Here is a 22,399-nt window from a genome sequence, read left to right on the forward strand (position 1 = left end):
TCTTGCTAACGTACTACATGAAGGTAGTAAGTTAGCAAGATACCCATTTTTGCTTTACCTAAAACATCCCTATTAATTGTCCATCGCCTTGATAAATTTTAAACAAAACTGTCATTTTACTTTCAAGTGAAAAACATGCTACAGACCTGCATTTACAATTGAACTGATTCCCCACATTCCTGGCTTCCTGTGATCTCTGTAACAAGCCTCAAAAGTTATTTTTTCTCTTTCTCAAAAACTGCTTTTGTTTCTATTTTCCTTATAAAAGTTTGGCCAAAGAGCTTTAACTTGGGGGTGAAAAAACACCTTTAGCTCAAAAGAAGCTTGGCCAAAGTGGCTATTAGTCTTATACGTGCAAGTCAATTAGAGCTCCATATTCTCCTAGTGCAAGTCAATTAGAGCTCCATATTCTGACTATTAGGTACAGAAAGGACTAGGATTTCTCTTCAAAACACCAAGAAAGGAAGGATCTTTATTCCTTCCATTTTCGCTAGCAAATTTCTTTTAAATATTTGGAACACGACTCTGTGCAGCAATGTCAGAACAATATTTGGGTTTACATAAACACTGACATGTTTGCTTATTTGTTTCAACTCTTTCGGCACACTGATAAGAACTGGCATCCTCAATGGAGTTACCAACTATACCTTGCATTGATCAATAAGTTAGATTTTGTACTTCTTTTGTTACAGATAGAAAAAGACACATTAATTTCAGAAAGAAAAAGGAATAACAAAATAAGGGATCCTCTTCACCTCTAACCCATCTGGCTAAAGCAAGTCAACACCCAAAAAAAGCAATGGAAAAAGAGATGACTTGACTCAAAAAAGGTGTACAAATTGCATATACCCGGAAGAATCATCCCATTAGCACTCAAAAATAAAATATGCTCCTTGAAATTCAATCTGAATCAGAGGAATATTGAGGCTTCAGTGTCACTACCAACTTAGACAGCGTCTCTCCCATGTCTTCCACTTCATCTTTTCCAAAACCCCAACTTTGGAGCAATGGCGCCCCAAGGGCTCCTCGGTCAATACCAAACTTATGAAGGTTTCCAAGTTTACTTTCCAAAAAGGGCAAAACAGCAGTACTTGAACGTAATCTTGTTACCATAGGAATGGATTGGACTTCAAGAGATCCCCTAGATGAGGAACCTGAAATTGGGGTCTCCAATAGCTCACCATGTTGGCCAACCATATTGCCAAAGATCGAAGGGAAAGGCAAGGGTATCGGAAGAGGACAAGTAGCAACTGATAGGTGTGAGAATTTGGGCATCGTCATTGAACTATCATATGCAGCCTGAACTGCATCCTTAACTTCATAAATTGAGGCCCTTTGGTTTCCTGAAAATTAAATGGGAAACTACAGTTAAACTAATCAAGTATATGTGCATAAGCTGTATACAAAAAGGTGTAAATAGATGCACCATTAAAACTCATTGAATAAGCCAATATGCTTTTACAGGTGGGCATTCATTCACTTTACACATCTCAGATTTACCTCAGTTTCCTCGAAGCAATCTCTCACGAGTTGAAGTTACAAGCACCTTACAAACTACTATTTTATTTGCCATTTGCTTGGTCCCAAATCTACTCCACTATTTAGGTAGGTTTTAACTTTGACATTAGTCCACATGGAACAGTGAAGCATCTCATTCCCCAACTTTTGTTTACTGTATCCATTCCATTATCTCTAGATCTACAAATGAAAAGTTTGCAAAATCATTGCACATAGCAAGGATTTGATGGTAATATTTTAATCTGTAATTAATCGAGCTATGTGCCTTAGCAGTTCAAACCAGGTTAATTTAATTTCAATGAAATTTACATACAGCAGTATAGCCTGAACTTCACTTTAGTAAAAGCAGCAATAAAGATCGGTAATATGACATATATTAAGCAGATGGGGTCCATAAAGAGATGAGAAAGCCAGTATGAGAATCATAAAAGGTAAGTCAAAAGCTATAAATAGGACGAGAAGACTGAGCAGCAAATGTAAACAATATAAAAGGAAATATGCTAAAGATCACATCAAATACCAGATGTAACTGCTCCATGAATGTTCATTGTTTCCACTGCATGTAAATCTTCAACATCTTCTGCTACATCTGGAGTCAAGGGCTGCAAACTTCGGAGTAAGGACTGCTGAGCCTGGTTTACTGGGGACAAAAGAGTCTCCAACATCAGGTGTGGAGGTAATTGAAATGACTTCAGAAAAATGAAAGTGGCAGGAAAAGAAAGCATACCACTTAAAGAAGGTGCTGGCATGGCAAAATCCAATACAGTTACCATGTTCTGCCTCATTTGGCCAGCTAGCATTTGTACAATTCCGTACATATCTAGAGCACCAGATGTACAGATTGATTCGGCAGAAGGCCCAGATTGTTTCATCCTAAAAGGAAGACTAAACGAGTGCATAGCAGACGCATACACTGCACTGGAGTGGTAAGGCTTTTCGTCTTTAATGCAGAGAAACTGGGAAGCTCTACCTTGACATTTACATAAATGCAAATATTAGCCACGCAGGAACTCATATTCAGATTAGAGATTAAAATATGAGAAGCATACAGAGTAAGAGGTCATACAATAAAATTCAGTTATAGAAGTTATGACCTGCACAGAAGAAACTAGAAAAGAGAAAGGTAGACAAACAAGAGACAAGTTCTTACAGGTGAAGAAAGAGTCTACCAACTACAACACGTCAACACCCATCAGTTTTAACATCCAGCGAATGAACTGGTAAAAGAGAACAACATCACCACCTAATATTTAGCTGTTAAATATACAAGTTTAACACCCATGTTCTCACCCAACAATTACTGAAGTCTCCAAGTTCTTTTGAAGCACGGGGTTAGTGGAATTCTTAATTGTTTTTAAATAAAGACACATAGTTTAGTGGAATTCAAATTTGTTAATTCTGTTTGATGCTAAAAATTGCTGAATGTTGTTGACAAAATTCACACAACTCCTTTTGAGCGAGGAAAACACAAGTTTGCTTACAGCAAGTGAAAATGTACGAGCCACAAGCCATGATATCTTCAAAAGAATATGGGGTGGACATATGCGAACTCATGGGTTGGCTACTTATAAGTAATAATAAACCCATAAAGTATCTCTTTGGTGTAGCCCACGAGTCCATACAGACAAATAATCTCCTTTGTATGGACTAATATGCAGTACGAACTTGCAACTCAATTTAGTTCAACAGCTTCATTAAAAAAAAAATGAATTTAGTTCAATAAAGTAATCTAGGATGCTCGAGACAACCATATTTAAGGAACTTGGGCAATTTTATTGAAAGAATCTCATTATGAGAGTAGCAGTTCTTACTTCCACTCAAGGAGGGCAGACCAACAGGGATAATCAATTTACACAACTCTGATAGCCTTGAAAATGAGACTGCATCGTGAAGATTACGCGAGATAGCTTGCTTGCGGCCTTTGGAATCCATGTTCAAACTAGGATTACGCGCATTATATAGTAAAACTGGGACGTTTGGGTACTCATCTGCAATGTTCTCCAGAAATGCTGCAGCTACACCAGAAAACCCTCCAGAGTCATCAACAACGCATTGTATCCCCTGTCAGAGATATTAACAAAAAGATCAACTCTTGCCAACAGGAAATGAACACAAGTGCAGGTGAAATCATGTTTGCTTAGGCATTTACGCATAGACACATGTCAAGCAGTAAAGGAAGACAAAACCATTTGAGTCCAAAAAGAGTGCAAGATTTAAGATCTCAGAAAGCAAGGGGGAGAATGTAAAGTCACATTCCCAACATCAAGCTGAAAAGTTGATACTCAAACTCTGCTATAACCAAGCATTTGAAGACCAGACGAATTTATACGAGGTTATTTAAGTCAGCTATAAACCAATCTGATAATAATATTGGTCTGAGATGAGCTTAAATGGAGCGACATGGTCACTGAGGTTTCATCAGACTTTCAACTTGCTAGAGATTCAGGCGTAGCTGTTCCTGACTTCCTGTTGTTGATAAACCAACCTGACAACGGATAAGATATTATAGTCTGGTAGTATAGTGAGGCTGCCCCCAGGGCTTTGGTTCAATGGTACGGACGCAACACGTGAACTGCCGACTTGTCACACGTCACGGGTTCAGACCCTGGCATGGACAAAGGGTTGGTATTTAAGTTGGGAGGGGGTAGATGAGCTGGCCCATACTTCCGGAGTTTTGAACCTGTTGATACCTCACAAAGTGGACCGACATGCGATTTCATCGATATTAAAAAATAAAACTACTGTGAAGCTTTAGAGCACAGGACTAAAGGTAAGCCTATTGATACTCAATGAGGATAAAGTTCATTCAACATCAAGAAGAACTTGCATACAAGACAAACAATGCTGTCAAACATGTAGAGAAATAGTAATATAATCTTACTGGGAAGAATTACAACCATTAGATGGCATAACTTTTAGGTGGTTGATCTGCCCACAAACCCGAGGGTGTTTGTGAACAACAAAAAGCCAGCCAGAAGAAATAGTAGTCTAAATATTTCAATCATAAGTACCTGAATATGATCACATTCTTCGATGAAGAAACGAAGCCTATCATCTATTTCTTCACCGTGTTGATGTCCACAAAATGCATCCTTCCCGAGTGCATAATTATCGAAATCCTGAATCTCTACCCATAATCCACTTAATTCATACAAACTCTGTGGATGATAGTGCACTTTTGAAAAGTCTGTCCAATATTGAACATCACTTTCCAAACATTCAACGATATCCTTATCTTGAATTTCACCCGGAGAACTGCCGTTCCTATTGTCTAAAGCGGCTTTGTCCATGCTCTCCTGTTCTTCCTCACTTAAACTTTGCAAGAAGAGATTCCTTCTTAAAGGTTCAGATGCATGAGTTGCGACTCTACCCTTCCTGCACATTTGTCTGAAGACCTTCAGCATATAGTTCCACTCAAAACTTAGGTATATGAATTTAGCAAACCTTCCCCCCATCACCATCAATGATGTAAATGTCCTGTTGGCCTTTTTGTTTTTTTGACAAGTTATTTGTATAAAGGGACCTTTTTTGTAGTGATTTTGCATCTTCTGGATGAACCAGCTTTTTTCTCCTCATATTTATTTCTTCTCGTTCTTCTTTTTCTTTTTCTATGCCTTTTTTCCGCAGTGGGGTTGGGGAAAAGGGGGGGGTGAGGGGGAGAACATGTCGTGCCTTACTTTGTGCCATACTATTTTAACACAGAGTAATGGTTGCAAGACAAACAGATTTAGAGTCTCACCATGTCATAACATCCAAGCTTTTGGCTGGGATTTGACTGTACAAGGATCCACGTGAACTCAAAGATCCAAGAGACCCTATCATGTTACAAATGTGCAAAAGACCATTTGTTAGATCAATTAACTGAGTATGGACTACTTATTCTCTAGCATAATATGAAAATATATTATTCTCTTCCTCTGCTTGTTGGTTTCACCAATGGGTGACAGCAGAACAATTCATAACTTAGGTAAAGATGTGATTATGCCTAGTAGATATCTTCCAGTCATGAGATGATATAATGTGCATATCTATTCATGGAGAACAAGTCAACAAATGATTAGTTGGAATGACATAAGTAAAATAGATAAGCTTTGAGGTTAAGCCTATGCAATTATAATTTGAGTATTGTAACATATGTGCTCCATACAGGGTATTACAGAAAACTTTAAGAAAGGTATTTCTGCCTTGGCCAACTCTTTGATCATAATTTGTTCATTTCAATAATTAAGAATACAACCCCCCCCCCCCCCCAAGATACATAAGGTGTAAGTCTGGAAAAGGTGTAAAGACAAGAACTAAGAAAACAGATCAAGTTCTACCAAACTTTTCGGATTTTTCCTGCTTGAAATATACTTGTCCTGATCTGTGATTCAAATTTTATATAACATTTCTTTTTCTTTGTCCATCATTCTGTTATAACTGTTATGATCAACATCAAAATGTAATGACTACCCAGCGACAGAGATTTCGATGAAGAAATCCTGGCATCAACATGCAAACAATAGTCGGATTTCAAAATAGATGATTCAACCACAGAGGGTCAACTACACAGCACATAATTGCGAGAAGAATAGAGCTCGCCTCCACTTTAAATTCCACCCGTCTCTGATCTTATATGAAAGTTCAAATTCTAATTAAAGAGAAACTTGGAACCAGCCCAAATTGTTATTGAATATGGATGCAGAAATGCTATTGAACTGCGCCAAAAATAGCTCCTCAATTTTTTTGATCTTTATTACATCCATACCTACCACAAAGCTCATGTTTAACCTTCAGATCATATATAATTTATTTTTTTAATCGAGTCATGTCCTATATAATGTGCATAGAAGCTAACTGCTAAATATTCTAGAATAGAAGATATGGAGGTAAGGCAACTTCCAAAGAAATCTATTTACTTACTATCTTGAGGTCCCACATAGTCTGATTACCAACTGGAAGAGTAGGGTAATCAAGACAAGAAGATTCATGCAGTTCCAAGACAACAGTATAACATAAACCCCAAACCATGGTGCTTAAGAAAAAAAGATCTTTGAGGCAACTCAACATGACAATTAGATAATATACCTTGAAAATTTACTGAGACCATTCGAGGGGTGTATGTAAGGACGCCCTACATTCCAAAAATGTGAGAGTAGCTCTAAGTATGTGATAGCTATATAACAAAGACATAATCCACTATAAAGTTTATGATCAGATAACTCACCTGCTGAGTTTCACCAGTACGATACAACACGTCCATATCAAGACCATGATTTATGAATACTTGATCACTCTCAGGGCTTTCAGCCAATCCAAGTAATTCATCCTTCAATGTTCAATATTGAGTAAGAAAATATTAGCCAATAAAATCAGTAGTACTTAACCTACTTGCAGCCTATTACCCTGAATTTACAACCAATAATTGGGAACATAGTTACCTACTCCAGTAGGAACTTATACTAGAAATGGAAATGAGAGAGCAAAAAGGAGGAAGAAAAATAAAAGATATCAACAACCTGAATATGAGAGCCTCCACTTTAAATCAAATCAGCGGATGGAGCTATGATCAAAATCCTTATCCTTGGTTAAACGATTAACTGTGGTGCTTCACAAACTACTGAAACTAGGTTTCTGACTTAATGATTTTTAAATTTAACTAACCGATTGGCAATATAATGAACATAGGATGATCACAAAGAAAGAAAGAAAAAACTAGCATAGAATCGCTTGAAAATATTTGTTCATTTTCATCTTTTTTCTTTCTTTCTTTGTTGGGTCTAATTCGATTGTAAACTAGTAATTTCAATTAGGACCACCCACATTTTTCTTTCCCCCCATAGCTCTAGCTAGACCAAGATAAATGGTTACTGCCAAAAAACCCCCAACCACAGTGCCAAGTTTAGGGGTGGGAAAGATTGTAGCAGCCCACACAAGATTCTAATTTTTGAAATAACTAATCTTAAAATTGTAAAGCTCCTATCAGCCATTTGATTACTAATGGTAAGGAAAAATAAGTTGTATATAAAATTACTCATTTTAAAACTGCAAAAAACATAACCTCGCAGGAATTTACTACCTTAGCGTCTGTTTAAAACAAGCAAATGGGCATTCGACAAACCTACATATTTAACTAACCGTAACAGCTAGAGGGAACTGAGCTGCTTCTTGATTAGACACAGACAAATAGCAGTAAAAGGGGGTTTACCTGGAAGTTCCAGAAGTGAGAGCCAATAAAGTTGGCATAATTCCCCACTTGAACAGTTACGATTTCTCTCATACTGAACAAGGAACAATACGACGTCTACAACAGTGGAACTGAACTGAGTCAGTGGCAGAAATTGGCGCGCGATATAGGAAATAGAGGGAAAACGCCGCCCCGACCTTGTATTGTATTATTCCGTCATAAACCCTGTATACTTGACAATTATTGAGCTCGCGACCAACGTGTAATGTTTAATTAAAATCAAACTAACTTTACCTTTAAGGGTTCGTTTACTACGAAAGATAAATAAAAGTAATCATAGGATAAAAATTTACTATCAACTTATTTTTTATTTGGATATTAATTTTGGGATAAGTTATCTCAAAATTAAAATAATACAAGGATAATTTATATCTGCTAGATGGTGGAATAGTAATTCCAGAATAGGTTATCACTTGATAAAGTAATAAAATTGACAATCTCATGATTAATGCAACATACCAAACATTCAATAAAAAATAATACTAGGATAACTAATCACATCATAACTAACAAGTATAATTAATCCAGTATAACTAATCTCAGTATAACTTGTCTTTAAACCAAACGACCCCTAAAGGAAACATTATTCCAGAATTGAAATAAACATATATACTACCCCTACATTTTATCATTTATTTATTTGATATGAATATTGATATTGAACTAATATTGTTACACTTTTGAATAGCATATATTAGAAAGATATTTTTAGAGATGGGCATTATAAAAAAGAGACGAGAAATATCTAAATTGAAGGTTTAATTTTGACAATTTACATATATACTGATATTGATTGTGCATAATTCGCACTTATATATGCCTTATTGTTAGATATTCTAATTAATTTCATAGATGAAAAATATTGAACAATTCCGTAGATCTTTTAAGATTTATTTTAGCTGCAATATCGATGGTACTAATAAGTTTTGATTAGTAAATAAGAAAATTAGAACGACACAAAGAAAACTTCATGTAACACTGTAACGACTCGGTCGGTCGTTTTGAATATTATAACCCAATTCTCTCATTTATTGCTCAATTTATGCCTTGCAATTGATTTATGACGTATCGGGTTAGTTGGTTCGGGTCCGGAAGAAATTCAGAATGAAATGAGACACTTAGTCTCATAATTAAAAATTTTAAGTTAGAAAAGTGGACCGGATATGGACCTATGTGTAAATGACCTCAGATTTGAATTTTGATGATTCCAATAGCTCCGTATGGTAATTTTGGACTTAGAAGCGTGTCCGAAAAAAATTTTGGAGGCACGTAGAGGAATTGGGCTTGAAATGCCGAAAGTTGAATTTTTGGAAAGTTTGACCGGGGTGACTTTTTTATATCAGGGTCGAAATCCGATTCTGAAAATTTTAATAGGTCTGTTATATCATTTATAACTGGTGTGCAAAATTTGAGGTCAATCGGACGTGATTTGATAGGTTTCGACGTTGTTTGTAGAAATGGAAAGTTTCAAAATTCAATAGGCTTGAATTGGGGAGTAATTCATGATTTTAGCATTGTTTGAGAGGATTTGAGGATTCGACTAAGTTCGTATAATGTTTTAGGACTTGTTGGTACATTTGGTTGAGATCCCGAGGGATTCGAGTGAGTTTCGGATGGTTAACGGATCAAAAAATTGAACTACAACAGCTGCTGCAATTTCCTTCTATTGGAAATTTCTTCTGCCATAAACGAGCCCAGAAAATCGAGCCCAAATAAATCGAGCCTAGAATATCGAGCCCAGAATCGAGCCCAAATAAATCGAGCCCAGAATCAAGGACGATCGAGCCCAAGGTCGAGGGCCACGATCGAAGGCAGGGTCGAGGATCAGGCTCGAAGCCACAATCGAGACCAGGGTCGAGGGCCACGATCGAAAGGCAGGGCCGAAGACCAGGGTCGAGAGCCATGATCGAGGGCCAGGATCGAGGGTTAGAATCGAGGCCCAGGATCGAGGACCTCGATCGAAGGCCAAGATCGAGGCAGTTTGGGCAGAATTATAGAAACAGGGACTTTGTCCCATTCGCCATTTTTGAAAAATTGGAGCTTGAGGATAGGCGATTCTTTTGATATATTTTCAAGAAAAACTTGAGGTAAGTCCCTTGTGATCATTTCTACTCCATAATATTGAATTATCATCGAATAATCCGACTAGATTACATGACTTTGAAGTGTAAATCGGAGATTAGAACTTAGAAATTTGGAAATAAGATTTGTAGATTTGAGGGTCGAGTTGAGATCGGATTTTGGTAAAATTGGTATGGGTAGACTCGTGGTTGAATGGGCTTTTCGGATTTTATAACTTTTGTCGAGTTCCGAGACGTAGGCCCCACGGGCGATGTTTTAGTTAAATTTTGGATTTTTATGAAAAAAATAGTATTTTCTTATGGAATTAATTCCAATAAATTTTATTGACTGAAATGAATTATTTGTGCCACGATTCGAGGCATTCGGAGGCCGATTTGCGAGGCAAAGGCATAGCAGAGTAAAGAGTTTCACGTTTTTAGGTAAGTAATAGTTTTAAATCTAATCATGAGGGTATTAAACCCCGAATTTTGGTATCATGTGATTATTTTGGAGGTGACGCACATGCTAGGTGACGGGCGTATGGGCGTACACCGAGGGGATTGTGAGTTGGTCCGTCCCGGGAAACTGTAAAACTGAATAACTTGTTGATAGTTATGTGCTCTATATGTGTTGTGAAAACTTGACTATAAGTCATGCTAGAAACCATGTTTAGGCTATATGTTGGTATTGTTGGGACCCACAGAGGTCGTGTACATGTGAATTATCTGCTTAATTTGTTATTTTGTACTCAGTTAGAGCTTACTTGATTATTTTATCTCAGTCTCTATTGTTCATTATTGATGTATCATATCATTGTTGTTTGGGCTGATTTTGTGATTGTGGAGAGCCCGGAAGACTAGAGAGCTTTATGACTGAGTGAGCCGAGGGCTTGATTGTGAGATATTATACCATAGCACGTGAGTTGGCCGTGCAGCACGTGAGTTGGCCGTGCAGATCTTTATATTATACTATGGCACGTGAGTTGGTCGTGCAACACGTGAGTTGGCCGTGCAGATCTTTATATTATACTATAGCACGTGAGTTGGTCGTGCAACACGTGAGTTGTCCGTGCGGATCCTTATATTATACTATAGCACGTGAGTTGGCCATGCATCACGTGATTTGGCCGTGCGGATTCAGATATTTATAATATGGCACGTGAGTTTTTCGTGCAGCACGTGAGTTATCCGTGCAGATTATAGCGCTTGGGCTGTAGGAGCCCCTCCGGAGTCTGTACACCTTCAGTGAGCGCGGGTACCCATTGAGAGTGAGTGATGAGGGCTGGGAGCCTAGAGAGTGATGAGGGCTGGGAGCCCAGTGAGTGAATGTTGTCCTAAGAGGTTGTACTTGATTTCCATTTATTGTTGTACTTAGTTGTTATCTATCATTGTTGTGAGATCTCTGAAAGATTGTTGATATACGGATTACATGAACATGAACTGTATAAAAATTGATTTGACATTAAACTACCAGATTTGATAGCATATCTATTCTTTGCGGGAATTACTGGAAATGAACCATAACTGTCTAGCTCGTTACTATCTTCAGTTCCTTATTTATTATTATTACTTGCTGAGTTGGTTGTACTCATACTACACCCTGCAATTCGTGTACAGATCCAGGTGTTCTCGGACATAGCGGGTGTTGATCCTTTCGCGCGGTTGATTTTCAGAAGATTTTGAGATAGCTGTCGTGTTTCGTAGATCTTGTCTCTCCTTCTCTATCTCTTTGCTTACTGCATTTGGTCTCAGACTATTATAGACTATATTTTTCAGACTTGTATTCATATTAGATGCTCGTATACTCAGTAACACTAGGTTTTGGGGAGTGTTTGTATTGTATTTAAATATTATATTTTTAACCTTAAAGAGAGGTTTTGGTTTATTGAGATTTTCGGCTTGCCTAGTATCGAGATAGGCGCCATCACGACAAGTTGAGATTTTGGATCGTGACAAGTTGATATCAGAGCCTAGGTTACATAGGTCTCACGAGTCATGAGCAGGTTTAGTAGAGTCTTGCGGATCGGTACAGAGACGTCTGTACTTATCTTCGAGAGACTGCAGAACCCTTAGGAAAATTTCACTCTCTTGTATTCTGTCGTGCGAATTTGTTAATTCTGGAAACTAAATTTTTGCTATTCTATTCTCTCACAGATGGTGAGGACACGTATTACCGGATCGGACGGTCAGCAACCAGTTAGGGCCGCGAGAGGCCGGGGCCGTGGTAGAGGCTGGGGCCGAGGTAGAGATCGAGGTGTAGCTCGTACCACAGTTGGAATAACACATGTAATAGCAGCAGTTGTTCCAGCTCAGGAGCAGATTCCAGATATAGTTGAGCCGACAGGATCAGCTCAGGCACCAGCTGTGCGCAATGAGATTGCGGGCATTCACGAGACTTTGGCCCAGATATTGACAGCATGCACTAGTCTTGCTCAGGTGGTTTCGGCTCAGGCCGCCCCTGCCACTTCTCAGGCTGGGGGAGGTACTCATACCCCAGTTGCACGTACTCCAGACCAGGTAGTACAGGAACTTCAGATACCGGGGGCACTACCAACCCAGCCGGTTTCAGCTGCTCAGGCCCCGGTAGTTCCTGTTATGGCAGACGATGAGCAGAGGAGACTTGAGAGATTTGAGAGGCTTCGACCTCCACCATTTAGCGGTACTGAGTCAGAGGATGCTCAAGATTTTCTAGATAGGTGTCAACGGATGCTTCGGACAGCGGGTATTCTGGAGACCAGTGGGGTCTCATTCACTACTTTTCAGTTTTCTAGGTCTGCACTCAGATGGTGGGAGACTTACGAGAGACGTAGGCCTGTTGGCGCAACACCCCTTACTTGGCATCAGTTCTCCGTGGTCTTTTTGGAGAAGTTCGTACCTCAGTCCCGCAGAGAAGATCTGCGCAGACAGTTTGAGCAGCTTTGCCAGGGTGATATGTCCGTGACGCGGTACGAGATGAAATTTTTTGAGTTGGCTCATCACGCAGTCTGGTTGGTTCCCACTTATAAGGAAAGGATTATGAGGTTCATTGATGGCCTCGCATATTAGCTGCGGTTACTTATGACTAGGGAGAGAGTATCTGGTGCTACTTTTGATGAGGTAGTGGACATTGCTCGGCAGATAGAGATGGTTCGTAGCCAGGAATGTGGAGAGAGAGAGGCTAAGAGGCCTCGTGGTCCAAGTGAATACAGCGGTGTTCCTTCAGGGGGTCAGTTTCACCGTGGTAGGGGTCGTTCTTACAGACCCGCTCAGACGGGTCGTCCAGCTCACGTGGTGCATCAGCTAGCCATGGTTCTTACAGTGCTCACTTAGGCCAGTCTTCATTCAGTGCACTACCAGCGCAGAGTTCTCATCATGCCTCGTCCGCACAGGCTTCTGCAGGTCATTCCTCGGGTTATCAGGAGCAGCAGTTCCGTCAGAGGAGAGGTTGTTTCTGTAACACCCCGAATTCTTTTTTGAAGAACTTAAGTGTAAAGTTCGGTAAAATTTGCAAAAAAAAAATATTTCATGGTGCCGGACTAGGATTACGTATTTGAGGATTTTAGAAATTTTCTTCGGCAAGCTTGCGAGCCGCGACTCGAACCTTTGGGGTTGAACAATGCACGGAAAAGTAAAGAAATATTTTTGGCGGAGCTGTGCATTTCTGCGGTCCATTATACGACCGTAGAATCACTTTGCGGACCACATAATGGCCGCAGAGTGACGCAGTTATTTGGGTCAGTTGGAAGCAATTATGCGGTCGACTATGCGACCGCAGAACAGTTATGTGGACTGCATAGTGACCGCAAACTCAGGCAGATTTTTGGTCATTTTGGACACCAATTATGCGACCGATATGCGGTCCGCATAACCATTATGCGGTCGCATATGCGACCGCAGAACCTGTTCTGAAGCTTCATTTTTGGGTTTTTAAAACCCGACCCTATTTCGTTAAATAGACGCAAAGGGTCATTTTTGAGCAAATATTCTGATATTTTAGAGAGAAGGGAGAGTGTTTTAGAGAGAGAGAAAACCCTAGGCTAATTATTCATCAAGTCTTGCTGAAATCTTGGAAGATTAACAAGGGAAACCCACAAGTTCTTCATCTAAGAGGTAAGGTTCCATACCTTAGTTTTCAATTTTGAATTTGGGTAGAAGATGGTTGATTAGGAGTATGATTCATGAGTATGAGAGTATTATTTATACATGCATGTACCAATAAGAATTGTGGGAAGATTGTTGAACTTAAATAAGTAAGAATTGGATTGTGGAGTGAAGGAAATCTTGTAGAAGAACCTTGTAGTTAAATTTGCACACCTAGTGTTTGATAAAATGCTCAAATGAGCTGAGACCATGAATATCTTCCTAATTATGATTCAATTTTGTTATGTCTCAAATAGATTGGGATTGCTAGAATTTCCGGAACGTTGTAGTAATTTAAGGAAAGCTCAATTGAGGTATGTTGGCTAAACTTTCTCTCTTGGAATTGGATTCCATAATGTTACCGTGAGTTTCAAAGGATGGGTTGCGTATTAAAATGTTGTGGCTTTGAATCGTATTTCAAATGAAAGCTAGTATGCCAAATTGTGTGAGAAAATTTCAATATTCTTAAGACTCTTAATTGCTCATATGTGTACCTAAAGTCTTGATTGGGAATGTCTTATTGTTGATAACCTATAAAGATGTTTGGAAGTGAAATCAGTGAATTAGGGATATAAAGTGTGGCTAACATACCAGTAGTAAAAGGCATACTTATGGCCAATGGTGCCGATGTAATGAAATAATATGAGAAAGATTATGAAATGAGCTTTGACTCAACTATTCCAAAGTTGACTTCGACAATATAATCGGCTAAAAGTTTATGAACTCAAGTGATGCCCATTTGTGGCTGTTTTAGCTAATGTTATGCTTTGTAAGTAATTTTCAATGTGCTTTGTATTCTTACATATTCGTGAGTGGAAATTGTGTATGATTTTAATTTGTGCTTCGATTGCCAATCATTTTACTCCATTTATTGGAAAGGAATCGATTATGTTTAAAGCCTTCATTACTAATGAACTTAAAGTTGTGATTTCCGGAATATTCTACTTGTTGATAATTATGATGATGATCTATGAAAGGGAAGAAATAAAAGTGTGGAATATAAAATACGGCCATTGCGCCATGAATAAAGAACCATATGTTTGACCAAGAGAGCCAATAAAATAATAATGTTGTAAGTGGTTGAAAGTAGGGATTAGGTGATATGTGATGTGAAAGGTTATGAGATGTACGTATTTGTACTTTTGTTTACAATGTGTTATGAAACCCTATGGACGGTCTTTGAAACGCATAGGTATATTGTGTTATGAAATCCTATGGACTGTCTTTGAAACGTATAGGTATATTGTGTTATGAAACCCTATGGACGATCTTTGAAACGCATAGGTATATTGTGTTATGAAACCCTATGGACGGTCTATGAAACGCATAGGTATATTTTGTTATGAAACCCTATGGACGGTCTATAAAACGCATAGGTATATTGTGTTATGAAATCCTGTGGATGGTCTATGAACGCATAGGTACATTGTGTTATGAAATTCTGTGAACGGTCTATGAACGCATAGGTACATTGTATTATGAAATCCTGTGGACGGTCTATGAACGCATAGGTACATTGTGTTATAAAATCCTGTGGATGGTCTATGAAACGTATAGGTACATTGTGTTATGAAATCCATTGTGGTATGAAATCCTGTGGACGGTCTATGAAACGCATAGGTGCATTGTGTATAAGAGGCATAGATGTACGATATGAATAAACACTGTGGACGGTCTATGAAACGCATAAGTGTATAATATGATATGTGAACACTAAGGACGGTCTAATGAGACACATTATTAATGCAGATAATAGGTGCCCCTTTTGTTGTCCTTGTTTGTACAGGTTGTTTCAATTACATTATATTATGTGTTCCACGTATAGATCATATGTGCATTCTATTTTGAAAGAGGATTTCTAGCTATACATACTAGTGCTATTCGACAGTACTAACGTCCCTTTTGCCGGGGCGCTGATCAGTGATAGCAGTACACTCCTTTCAGCCGATTTGGTGAAACCCACTTCATTTCGGGGTCATGTATCTTTTGTTTCTCATGTACTTTGTGGTTGAGGTATAGTCGGGGCCTTGTTGCCGGCATTTCCATATTACTCTTCAGTTGTACTTAGAGGCTCCGCAGACAGGTTGTGGGTGGTATTTGATGTTGGGAATTGGATTAGAACTGTTGGTATTTGGCAACATATTTTTCATTAAATCTATAAACTCGTACTATTTTGAAAATATTGAATGATATTTGTTAATGGGAATGAAATGGAAGCTGTTAATGAAATCTCTTCAGTATTTGATTAACGGAGTACATCTCCTCTTTATTCATGAATTAATTTGGGTAGAAGGAATCTAACATGCTTGCTCGGTTGGGTTCACTCGGTTGAGCGCCGGTCGCGCTCCTCGGTTTTGGGGCGTGACAGTTTCGTGTGTGGAGAATTTGGTCATTTCAAGAGTGAGTGTCCTAGGCTGTTGAGTGGGGCTTCACAACAGAGTTCTCGACCGACGGCACCAGCACCAGCAGTTACACCACTTGCCCTGCCATCTCGGGATGGGGGTTAGGCAACTAGGGGTCGCCCAAGAGGGGGAGGCCGATCAGGAGGCGGGCAGGCTCGATTCTATGTTTTTCCTGCCAGGCCATATGCTGTTGCCTCAGACGCAGTGATCACAAGGATTGTTTCAGTGTGCCACAGGGAGGCTTCTATATTATTTGACCCTAGTTCCACTTATTCATATGTATCATCATATTTTGCTCATTATCTAGATATGCCCCGTGAATCCTTAGTTTCACCTGTTTATGTATCTACACCGGTGGGTGATATTATTATTGTGGATCGTGTGTATAGGTCGTGTGTGGTAACTATTTGGGGAACTGGAGACTAGAGTTGATCTCTTATTACTCGGTATGGTTGATTTCGATGTAATCCTGGGTATGGATTGGTTGTCTCCATGTCATACTATTCTGGACTGTCACACAAAAAGCGTGACATTGACGATGTCGGGGTTGCCAAAGGTTGAATGGAGGGTTTCTCTAGATCTTGTTCCTAGCAGGGTAATTTCTTATTTGAAGGCCCAACGTATGGTTGGAAAGGGATGCTTGTCATATTTGGCCTTTATGAGAGATGTTGATGCAGATGCTCCTATTATTGATTCAGTACCGGTCGTGCGAGACTTTCCAGATGTATTTCCTGCAGACCTGCCGAGTATTCCACCTGACAGGGATATTGATTTCGGTATTGACTTGGTGCAGGGCACTCAGCCCATTTCTATTCCTCCGTATCATATGGCACCAACTGAGTTAAAAGAATTAAAAGAGCAACTTCATGAACTCCTTAAAAAGGGATTTATTAGGCCTAGTGTGTCACCTTGGGGTGCACTGGTTCTGTTTGTGAAAAAGAAAGATGGTACTATGCGGATGTGCATTGATTATAGGCAGTTGAACAAAGTTACAATCAAGAATAAATATCCATTGTCGCGTATTGATGATTTATTTGACTAGCTTCAGGGAGCTAGGGTGTTCTCCAAAATTGATTTGAGGTCTGGGTATCACCAATTAAAAATTAGGGATTCGGATATTCTAAAGATGGCATTCAGGACTCGTTATGGCCACTATGAATTTCTTGTGATGTCTTTTAGGCTAACCAATGCCCCAGCAACATTTATGTATTTGATGAATAGTATATTTCAGCCATATCTTGATTTATTTGTCGTGGTATTCATTGATGATATTCTGGTGTACTCACGTAGCCAAGAGGAGCATGCACAACACTTGGGTATTGTATTACAGAGGCTGAGAGAGGAGAAACTTTATGCCAAATTCCCTACGTGTGAGTTCTGACTTAGTTCGGTGGCATTCTTGGGACATATAGTGTCTAGTGAAGGTATTAAGGTGGATCCGAAGAAAATAGAGGCAGTTCAGAATTGGCCCAGACCATCCTCAGTTACTGAGATTTAGAGTTTTCTCGGCTTGGCCGGTTATTATCATCGTTTCATGAAGGGTTTCTCGTCTATTGCATCGCCTATGATTAAATTGACCCAGAAAGGTGCTCCGTTCAGGTGGTCGGATGAATGTGAAGAGAGCTTTCAGAAGCTCAAGACAGCTTTGACTACAACTCCGGTATTGGTGTTGCCTACAGGTTTAGAGTCTTATACTGTGTATTGTGACGCGTCACGGATTGGTCTTGGTGCAGTACTTATGCAAGACGGTAGGGTGATTGCCTATGCGTCCAGACAATTAAAGGTACATGAGAAAAATTATCCAGTCCACGACCTTGAATTAGCAGCTATTGTTCATCCTTAAAAATCTGGCGGCATTACTTGTACGGTGTCCAGTGTGAGGTATATACAGATCATCAGAGTCTACAATATTTGTTTAAACAGAAGGATCTTAATTTGCGGCAGCGAATGTGGTTAGAGTTGCTTAAGGATTATGACATTACTATTTTCTATCACCCCGGAAAGGCCAATATGGTGGCCGATGCCTTGAGTCGTAAGGCAGAGAGTTTGGGCAGCTTAGCATACTTACCAGTTGCAGAGAGGCCTTTAGCCTTGGAGGTTCAGGCCTTGGCTAATCAGTTTGTTAGATTGGATGTTTCCGAGCCGAATCGAGTTTTGGCCTGTGTGGTTTCTCGGTCTTCTTTATATGATCGCATCAGAGAGCGCCAACATGATGATCCATATCTACTTGTCCTTAAGGACATGGTTAAGCATGGTGATGCCAAGGAAGTCACTATTGGAGATGACAGTGTATTACGGATGCAGGGCACGCTATGTGTACCTAATGTAGATAGTTTGCGTGAGCTGATTCTCCAGGAAGCTCATAGTTCGCAGTACTCTATTCAACCAGGCGCCGCGAAGATGTATAAGGATTTGAGACAACACTATTGGTTGAGGCGGATGAAGAAAGATATAGTTAAGTTTGTATCTCGGTATTTAAATTGTCAACAGGTAAAGTACGAGCACCAGAGACCGGGCGGATTGCTACAGAGACTTGAAATTCCTGAGTGGAAGTAAGAGCGTATTACCATGGACTTCGTAATTGGACTCCCACGGACTTTGAGAAAGTTTGATGATGTTTGAGTAATAGTAGATCGGTTGACCAAGTCCGCACATTTTATTCCAGTCGGTACTAATTATTCTTCGGAGCGGTTAGCTGGGATTTATATTTGCGAGTTTGTTCGCCTACACGGTGTGCCGGTGTCCATTATTTCAGATCGGGGTACGCAGTTTACCTCACAGTTTTGGAGGGTAGTGTAGCGAGAATTGGGCACACAAGTTCAGTTGAGTACAACATTTCACCCTCAGACGGACGGACAGTCCGAGCGCACTATTCAGATATTGGAGTATATGCTACGCGCTTGTGTCATTGATTTTGGGGTTCTTGGGATCAATTTCTGCCACTCGCAGAGTTTGCTTACAATAATAGCTACCAGTCAAGCATTCAGATGGCTCCGTATGAAGCTTTATATGGGAGACGGTTTCGGTCTCCGGTGGGTTGGTTTGAGCCTGGTGAGGTTAGACAATTGGGTACTGGCTTGGTTCAGGATGCTTTAGAGAAGGTCAAAGTAATTCAGGAACGGCTTCGCACGGCACAATCTAGACAGAAGAGTTATGCCGACAGGAAGGTTCGTGATGTTGTTCACATGGTTGGGGAGAAGGTTCTGCTCAAGATTTCACCCATGAAGGGTGTGTTGAGGTTCGGGAAAAGGGGCAAGTTGAGCCCTCGGTATATTGGGCCTTTTGAGATACTTAAGAAAATTGGGGAGATGGCTTATGAACTTGCTTTGCCACCTAGTCTATCAGGTGTTCATCCAGTGTTCCATGTATCCATGCTCCGAAAGTATGTCGGGGATCCGTCTCACATTCTGGATTTCAGTACAGTACAGCTGGACGGTAATTTGACTTATGATGTGAAGCCGGTGGCTATTTTAGACCGACAGGTTCGAAAGATGAGGTCAAAGAATATAACATCAGTGAAGGTGCAATTGAGAGGCTAGACAGTCGGAGAAGCTACTTGGGAGATGGAGCAGGAAATGCAGAACAAATATCCACACTTATTTGAGACTCCAGGTATTATTCTAAACCCTTTCGAGGACGAACGTTTGTTTAAAAAGGGGAGAATGTAACGACCCGACCGGTCGTTTTGAATATTATAATCCCGTTCCCCCATTTATTGCTCAATTTATGCCTTACAATTGATTTATGACGTATCGGGTTAGTTGGTTCGGGTCCGGAAGGAATTCGGAATGAAATGAGACACTTAGTCTCATAATTGAAAATTTTAAGTTAGAAAAGTGGATCGGATATGGACCTATATGTAAATGACCTCGGATTTAAATTTTGATAATTCCAATAGCTCCGTATGGTAATTTTAGACTTAGGAGCGTGTCCGGAAAAATTTTTGGAGGTCCGTAGAGGAATAAGCTTGAAATGCCGAAAGTTAAATTTTTGGAAAGTTTGACCGGGGGTTGACTTTTTGATATCGGGGTCGAAATCCGATTCTGAAAATTTTAATAGGTTTGTTATATCATTTATGACTGGTGTGCAAAATTTGAGGTCAATCGGACGTGATTTGATAGGTTTCGGCGTTGTTTGTAGAAATGGAAAGTTTCAAAGTTCAATAGGCTTGAATTGGGGCGTAATTCATGGTTTTAGCATTGTTTGAGGTGATTTGAGGATTCGACTAAGTTCGTATGATATTTTAGTACTTGTTGGTATATTTGATTGAGGTCCCGAGGGCATCAAGTGAGTTTCAGATGGTTAACAGATCAAAAAATTGAACTACAACAGCTGCTGTAATTTCCTTATGTTGGAAATTTCTTCTGCCAGAATCGAGCCCAGAAAATCGAATCCAGAATCAAGCCCAAATAAATCGAGCCCAGAATATAGAGACCAGAATCGAGCCCAGAATCGAGCCCAGAATCAAGGACGATAGAGCCCAGGGTCGAGGGCCACGATCGAAAGCAGGGTCGAGGATTAGGCTCGAAGCCACGATCGAGCCCAGGGTCGAGGTCCACGATCGAAGGCAGGGTCGAGGGCCACGATCGAGGGTCAGGATCGAGGCCCAGGATCGAGACCCAGGATCGACGACCTCGATCGAAGGCCAAGATCGAGGCAGTCTGGGCAGAATTATAAAAACAGCGACTTCGTCCCATTCGCCATTTTTGACAAATTGGAGCTTGAGAAGAGGCGATTGTTTTGATATATTTTCAAGGAAATCTTGAGGTAAGTCCCTTGTGATCATTTCTACTCCATAATATTGAATTATCATCGCATAATCCGACTAGATTACATGATTGTGAGGTGTAAATCGGAGATTGGAACTTAGAAATTTGGAAATAAGATTTGTAGATTTGAGGGTCGAGTTGAGATCGGATTTTGGTAAAATTGGTATTGGTAGACTCGTGGTTGAATGGGCTTTCGTATTTTATAACTTTTGTCTAGTTCCGATACGTGGTCCCCCACGGGCAATTTTTGAGCTAAATTTCGGATTTTTATGAAAAATTAGTAGTTTCTTATGGAATTAATTTCAATAAAATTTATTGACTGAAACGAATTATTTGTGCCAAGATTCGAGGCATTCGGAGGCCGATTTGCGAGGCAAAGGCATAGCAGAGTAAAGAGTTTCACGTTTTTAGGTAAGTAACAGTTTTAAATCTGATCCTGAGGGTATTAAACCCCGGATTTTGGTATCATATGATTATTTTGGAGGTGACGTACATGCTAGGTGACGGGCGTGTGGGCGTGCACCGAGGAAATTGTGAGTTGGTCCGTCCCAGGAAACAGTAAAGCTGAATAACTTGTTGATAGTTATGTACTCTATATGTGTTGTAGAAACTTGACTATAAGTCATGCTAGAAACCATGTTTAGGCTATATGTTGGTATTGTTGGGACCCACATAGGTCGTGTACATGTGAATTATCTGCTTCATTTGTTATTTTGTACTCAATTAGAGCTTACTTGATTATTTTATCTCAGTCTCTATTGTTCATTATTGATGTACCATATCATTGTTGTTTGAGCTGATTTTATGATTGTGGAGAGCCCAGGAGACTAGAGAGCTTTATGACTGAGTGAGCCGAGGGCTTGATTGTGAGATATTATACCATAGCACGTGAGTTGGCCGTGCAGCACGTGAGTTGGCCGTGCGGATCTTTATAGTATACTATAGCACGTGAGTTGGCCGTGCAGCACGTGAATTGGCCATACAGATATTTATAGTATACTATAGCACGTGAGTTGGTCGTGCAACACGTGAGTTGTCCGTGCGGATCCTTATATTATACTATAGCACGTGAGTTGGCCATGCGGATCCATATATTTATAATATGGCATGTGAGTTGTCCGTGCATATTATAGCGCTTGGGCTGTAGGAGCCCCTTCGGAGTCTGTACACCCCTAGTGAGCGCGGGTACCCACTGAGAGTGAGTTATGAGGGTTGGGAGCCCAGAGAGTGATGAGGACTGGGAGCCCAGTGAGTGATTGTTGTCCTAAGAGGTTGTACTTGATTTTCATTTCTTGTTGCACTTAG

At 39.9% G+C, this 22,399-nt stretch overlaps 1 protein-coding gene across 1 annotated transcript; it reads right to left on the reverse strand.

Annotated features, from left to right (window-relative positions):
- Positions 1-607: 607 nt before the first annotated feature.
- On the reverse strand, positions 608-7,914 carry LOC104115115 (uncharacterized). The gene is made up of 9 exons (XM_009625688.4): positions 7,706-7,914; positions 6,725-6,826; positions 6,586-6,631; positions 5,258-5,333; positions 4,530-4,893; positions 3,330-3,579; positions 2,246-2,488; positions 2,039-2,158; positions 608-1,343 (listed from the first exon to the last, which is right to left on the reverse strand). Exons 1-9 carry the CDS (start codon positions 7,775-7,777, stop codon positions 901-903), a joined length of 1,716 nt encoding a protein of 571 aa, XP_009623983.1. The 5' UTR covers positions 7,778-7,914; the 3' UTR covers positions 608-900.
- Between the last annotated feature and the right edge of the window lie 14,485 nt (positions 7,915-22,399).

Source organism: Nicotiana tomentosiformis, chromosome 1 (assembly GCF_000390325.3).
Source record: "Nicotiana tomentosiformis chromosome 1, ASM39032v3, whole genome shotgun sequence".
In the NCBI taxonomy this organism is placed as follows: domain Eukaryota; kingdom Viridiplantae; phylum Streptophyta; class Magnoliopsida; order Solanales; family Solanaceae; genus Nicotiana; species Nicotiana tomentosiformis.

What these genes read in the sequence shown, in the direction of transcription:
- LOC104115115 (XM_009625688.4), bottom strand. Translation starts at nt 7,777, where the DNA reads ATGAGAGAAATCGTAACTGTTCAAGTGGGGAATTATGCCAACTTTATT. An exon ending in GGTCTCAGTAAATTTTCAAG is followed by an intron (nt 5,334 to 6,585) that starts GTATATTATCTA and finishes GTAACATGATAG; the next exon opens with GGTCTCTTGGATCTTTGAGT. An exon ending in TCATGGAGCAGTTACATCTG is followed by an intron (nt 1,344 to 2,038) that starts GTATTTGATGTG and finishes TTTAATTTTCAG; the next exon opens with GAAACCAAAGGGCCTCAATT.